Here is a 6,000-nt window from a genome sequence, read left to right on the forward strand (position 1 = left end):
ACTGAAATAGACTCCAGCAGAACCCCACAACCCTGAGTGCAGGAAGTGGGTATAGAAAATGGATGGATGGATGGATGGATGGATATCACATGTTGCAGTCTTGAATTCACCCCATTCTTGTCTATGTGTGTATTACAAGTTAAGATGTATATGAAATACATATATTTAGTTAATCTTTTGTCTGTGGCTGGATTGTGTGCATGAATTATTCAAATTCAGTAACATTAAAGCCCCCTGCTCCCCACCCACACAACACAATCAGCTATGGGAGTGAATGGTTTTTGAAAGTCTGGAAGTCACATCACCCACCGTCGAACTTTGTTTTTGTGTTTGAGTCAACTCCTATCAAAGTTTAATCATTAAAGGTGCAATTTGTGATATCAGCGTGTAGCCACCGCAGCTGTATACTCCATAATGTCAAGGCCATGAAGGAGACATTTTGTGGGAGAGCTGATACAGCGAAGTAGCAAATGTTAATTTATTTTTTATATCATGCGGTTTGCAGGCTTTGCATGTCACTGTGGCACAATTTATACTGACAAGATCTGGGCACTGCACACCAAATATTAAAACTATATTACATAATGCTGCAAAGAGGAGTGCAAAAACAGTATTGTCATGGTGCATAACAATTATTATGCAATAGCATGCTGCCAGATGATTGGGCAGTATTATCTGACATACTATAAAGCTAATAATATTCCAGTCTGTGAGTTTTACTGTTTGACCTAAGTTGACAAGAGGCCAAAGTTGTTTTTTTCTTTCAGCATTAAACAAAGTTATATCTGGCTTCAAGCAGTTGGTTAATGTTTCCCAACACGAAGGAGACGAGCTGGTGCCTGAAGTGCAGGTGTTGGTGTTAGCGGCAATAGTGGTGGACCCTGTGGAGAAGGTGAGGAAGGGAGGAGCTTGTGCCATTCCACATATATATAGACGCAGACTATCAGGAATCCGTCATAGTTAGATTGCCTTGTCTGACAGGTAGCGTAATGGCATCCGCAGACCGGACGTATGACGATGTGAAAAAAAATCCTGCCTTGATCTCTGTGACTACGGCAAAGGAAAAAATTGCTCTTTATGATGGGTGGACAGCGTACCAACAGGTGGGTTTAACTTCAAAATATCCATATTAATGCTTTCATGACGCATTGCCTTAATTGCATGGGTGGGAAAAGGCAGCTCAGACAAAAGCATTGATCAGTCATTTCTAAAAAAAAAGAAATAAAGGAAAAAAAATTCCACAAAATAAGAATAACTGGGCTACTTGCTCCAAATAGGATATGGATATTCTGGACTACAAAGGGCCGTGTTATGCCGCCAACAGCATCGCCAAGCATTTCAGCGGTGACCATGAAACAGCCATTGTACTGGACGTGGCCTGTGGGACGGGAGAGGTGGCCAAGGAGGTGAAACAATGTTATTGCTATGATATCTTAACCAGGAAATCCTGACAAAGGGCAATTTGAGTCATAAATCTATATGGGAAGTGTGTGTACCTGCTGAACACAACAGTGTCACATTGTTTGCTCCCCACAGATGAAAAAGATAGGTTTCAACCATTTTGTGGGTGTTGACGGAAGCAAATCTATGATGGAGGGGGCCCAGAAGACAGGACTGTACCGAGACCTTAAACTGTGTGTTCTAGGAGAACAAGATCTACCCGTGGAAAAAGGTGTTGGTGTTGTTTTTTGTTTCCTTAATATGTATATATATATATGTAAATTAACATGTATATATTTGTATGTATGTGTGTTGTATGTATGTATGTATGCATATATATATATATATATATATATATATATATATACATACATATATATATATATATATATACGTATGTATATATTCTTCCTCTGAAATTCTGCTTGGGGATTGCTCTGTTCAGAAGAATATACTTACACTGCTCAAAAAAGTTTTTGATATTTGGCTGTTGCAAAAATAAAATAAATAACAACAGCAATAATAACAAAAAAGGCATTCAGGTTCAGGCAAGTGTCAAGGTTTTGCTCTTGTTAGAGGGAGACAATTCACACATGTGTGCAAAATGAACCACTCGATAGCGAAGCTCATGGAGGTGATTTGTCAAAAACAAAGAAAAAGAAGAACTAATTCTAAGAATGCAGCTGCACCTCTTGTGTGTTATCGTCCATCGATACAGCTCTACAAACGCTGAGGCCTTTACAATAGCTTTCACGTCAGTTGACACGCGATGTTTGGGTCAGATTGCGTGTTCCAACATGAGAGAGGTCACTGAGACGTTGGGATAAGATATTCTCCCTAATCATCGACTTCCGGGTGAAATTTCAGAGAATACCTAAAATGACCCGAAAAGTTGAGCATCCCCAACATTCTGTGACTAGTGTGTTTACATTTTAACACAAAAAGCAAACCATAACTTTGTCCTAGCAGTTTAATTTCAATTATCACTACAGAACACTGACTTCGCTGCCTTCAAACTTGTTCCTACAGGATCATTTGATCTTGCTTTAATGATTGGTGCACTCAGTGTGGACATGGTCTGTGTCCGTGTTCTCAGGCAAATATGCGAGGCGTGCAAGACAGGTAATTAAAAAAAAATAATAATAATTTTTTTTTTTTTTTATTTAAAACTTTATTGTTGCCTTGTTTGGGAAACGTGCGGCCTCACTAGGTTTCTTTTTTTATTCCCTTCAGGTGGCTTCATAGTAATGACCACCCGCCACGGCCCTGACGATCTTGTCTACACGGCTGAGCTGCATCGTGAGCAGAAGCAGATGGAGGCCGACGGGCTGTGGAGCTGTGTGAACATCACCCGGGTGGAAAACTGGCTGAAATCGATCACGGCTGAGCCAGGCTTCATACCAGGATCTGTGTACATCTACAGAAAGCTGTAACATGAACGATGACGTCACAGGAGATTTGACGTCACCGCCCTCACAGATCTACTTTATGTGATTGTGCACATCTTGGATCTGTGCATGCCCCCTAGTGGCACTTGTAGGTACAGGATACTGCAGCCGTTCCTGAAGTATAATTCACTGTAATGTTTCACTGTTATTTCTTCTGTAATTTACAGTAGTTTACAGTGCACATTAAAGCCATTCTGTATGAACATTATTATTACCTAACTGTTGTCGTCGTGTGTGAGCGAGCGAGCAAGAGAGCATTTCCAGTATGGTCAACGAATGACAAGAATTTTGTAGAGCAGAAATATGTACAGCATTTTTTCCACACAGGTTCGACTCTCAGTCTTAGGGCCTTTCTGGGTTCATCTTTGACAACTCCGGATTCCTCCCACAGTCTAATCGCTGCGCTGTTGTGTATCGCACAGAAATAATGCCGTCGAAAACATTGTCCCGCTTTACCGCGTCGACCCCGCCCACGGTCTCGTGAACCGGGGGCCAATGAGAACACAATCGAACCGTGGCCAGGCGAGGCGAGGCCAGGCGAGGCCAGGCGAGGCTATGAGAACACGCCCTTTGTGTTCGTTCATAGTCCTGTCATCAAGCGGCGACTTGTCCCAGATATAACCCTGCCAAAAACAGCTGGGATAGGCTCCTGGCTCGGCACCCCAGTGGTAAAAAACAGACTACATCCATTGAGCATTACTGAAAAATACAGCCATTGAAATCATAGCATTAATGATTGACTTTTGTATTTTACCATTGGACATTTTTTTTTTTTTTTTTTAACGTAGACAAGTGTGTTTGTAGTTTTTGTTCTCGATTAAAAAAAAAGGAAATACAGATGTGTCTTGAAGTACTGGTTGGCCATGACCAAGAAGAATAGAATATTAGATTACAAGTAGTTTACCGTGTAGATGACAATAAAACTTATGGAGAAGTTCTATCCTGACAGTACTTGTGCATAAAAGCTAAACGAGTGAAGAAAAATCTGCATATTGTTTTCCTTTTGAGTAGATCATCAGGGCATCTCCGTTCTTCGTCTCATCCATCACCAGCTCCAGGAAGGACTCTGCAACCTCGTCCACACTGAAGAAGCAGGCCAAAGAGCAATAATGTAAATGGTAAATGGACTGCACTTATATAGCGCTTTCCAGCACCTTCACGGTAACATAAACTTTGTGGAGTTTTAGTAGGCAACTTCTACATTGCACTGCTACAGTGCTGCTTTTTATTAGCAGATTAAACAACATAACAGGGCTACAACATATCCCAGACTTTTCAACCTCACCTGCCATTGATGCCGTGTTGACGATGACCCCACCGCGACCTCCACTCAGCTTGCTCATGTGCTCCAGCGCAAGGTAGCTCCCTCTGATAGCGCCCACCTGCAGCACAAAAAGTTGTATGAGGTGAGAAGGCAGCCCCCAAGGCTGCAGCACTAATGGAAGGGAGCAGAGCAGAGGCTGGAGCTCAGTAGTTTCATCATGATCTCTGTTCAAACAGAAGGAGGATTCCTCACCAGGTTGACGGAGACTGTCCTCTCCCATGCTGCTTCGTCCATGATGCCGGCATTGTTGCTCAGGATGTCTATTCCTCCAAATGTGTCCACAGTTGTTTGAAAGGAAGCTTGAGGACAAATAGATGCAGTGAGCATTTGGCCAGGTTGTTTATTGGGCCGCGTTGCTAAAGAGTCAGTGGACCAGCTACTTGCCTGCTGTGTCGTTGAAGTCCAGGAGAGCCACCTGCATGTGCGTAAGGCCCATCAGAAACACAACCTTGCAATACAATGAGACACTCTTCTGCTGCTAGTATCAATGATTGCAAATAAATAATGTGGTTAAATATAGCAAGTGGGATTTTTAGAATGCCTCGACGCGGAAAGCCATTTTTCAACTTATCTTCTGTTAGGATTTTCAATGATTCTTGCAGATGGAGGAAAGAAACATTTTTTCTTTTCATGTAAACAAAGGAATTTTACTGGTTACAAGAAGAAAATACTTTACCTTTGCGCCGTTCTTCAGGAGTATCTCCATTATTGCTTTTCCAATCCCAATTGCCGCTCCAGTCACAATAGCAATCTTATTATATAGGGCCATATCGATTTGTGCAGCGAGCAATTGTTGCTTTGCAGAGACGTTAACAGGGACAGGCAAAGTTACATGGAAAAAAAAAGAAGAACAAAACACTGGGCCTGGCAAGACTAAACACGTTGTGGCTGCAAGACTGACTAGGCTCCTCCCTGCACCCAGCAGCTAAGCGTTGCAACCACTAACCCAATTGCAACAGTTGTCTTAAAATAGCCTTAAAATAACAGACTAATAGTGAAACTAATTCATCATTTATCAATGCAGAAAGCAGTGGCTATATGGGCACTTCGTGTAGACATGATGTGTTGTGGATTTGTTTCTGTCATATATATGTATATATATATATATATAAAGAGAGCGAGAGAGAGAGAGAGAGAGGTACTAAATTGAAAGATAGATTTAAAAACTGGTTGTTTGTTGTTGTTGTTGTTGTTGTTGTTGTTGTTGTTGTTTTAAATGCCCGCTCTGAGACATTTTTAAAGCTCACTTTTTGGATGACCTACTGAATGAGGTCAGTGTTTGTCCACTCATGGGAGCACAATTTAAATTACAATAATAAATCAGTGCCCTTTGTGTTCTGGCGCTTGCATGACACATTAATCTACCCGCTCTCTCTCTCCCAATATTTGCATTTGCTGGACTTCTTAACGAACTGTACTTTGTGTCATTTCGGTTTAGGAACGTCTGCAGACCGCAGCAGTGCCACTAGAGGGCGTGGAGACACTCCTTTTCAAAGGTTGTGCCCTCGCTGAGCTCGATTGGTAGACAAGTTGGGTCTATCGCTAGGTGACAGTGTTGTGCTCTTGCTCTTATGTATTCATATATACTCTCATAACGTTAGTAGCATGTCACAGAGAACCTTTTGTTATAAAAATCTGTAAAAATTGATAAGACACATACAATCAATCAAGCATAAACGTGTTCCTCTTGTAATTTAGGTTTTGTCTCCATGATTAGTCAATTTTTTGTCATCTTAAACTTTTTTCTGAATGAAAATGGTGTGCAAAATTTTCAAGGATTAGCTTTAT

At 41.4% G+C, this 6,000-nt stretch overlaps 1 protein-coding gene and 1 pseudogene across 1 annotated transcript; one reads left to right on the plus strand and one right to left on the minus strand.

The window, feature by feature from the left end:
• Positions 1–948: 948 nt before the first annotated feature.
• On the plus strand, positions 949–3,107 carry LOC142891940 (methyltransferase-like protein 27). Its single transcript, XM_076031882.1, has 5 exons — positions 949–1,103; positions 1,278–1,406; positions 1,537–1,672; positions 2,470–2,562; positions 2,674–3,107. Exons 1-5 carry the CDS (start codon positions 990–992, stop codon positions 2,871–2,873), a joined length of 672 nt encoding a protein of 223 aa, XP_075887997.1. The 5' UTR covers positions 949–989; the 3' UTR covers positions 2,874–3,107.
• Positions 3,108–3,261: 154 nt separating this feature from the next.
• On the minus strand, positions 3,262–5,046 carry LOC142892108 (15-hydroxyprostaglandin dehydrogenase [NAD(+)]-like; annotated as a pseudogene).
• Positions 5,047–6,000: the final 954 nt, after the last annotated feature.

This window comes from Nelusetta ayraudi, unplaced genomic scaffold (assembly GCF_046127955.1).
Source record: "Nelusetta ayraudi isolate G7.1 ecotype Tasmania unplaced genomic scaffold, CSIRO-AGI_Nayr_v1 ptg000033l, whole genome shotgun sequence".
NCBI classification, from domain to species: domain Eukaryota; kingdom Metazoa; phylum Chordata; class Actinopteri; order Tetraodontiformes; family Monacanthidae; genus Nelusetta; species Nelusetta ayraudi.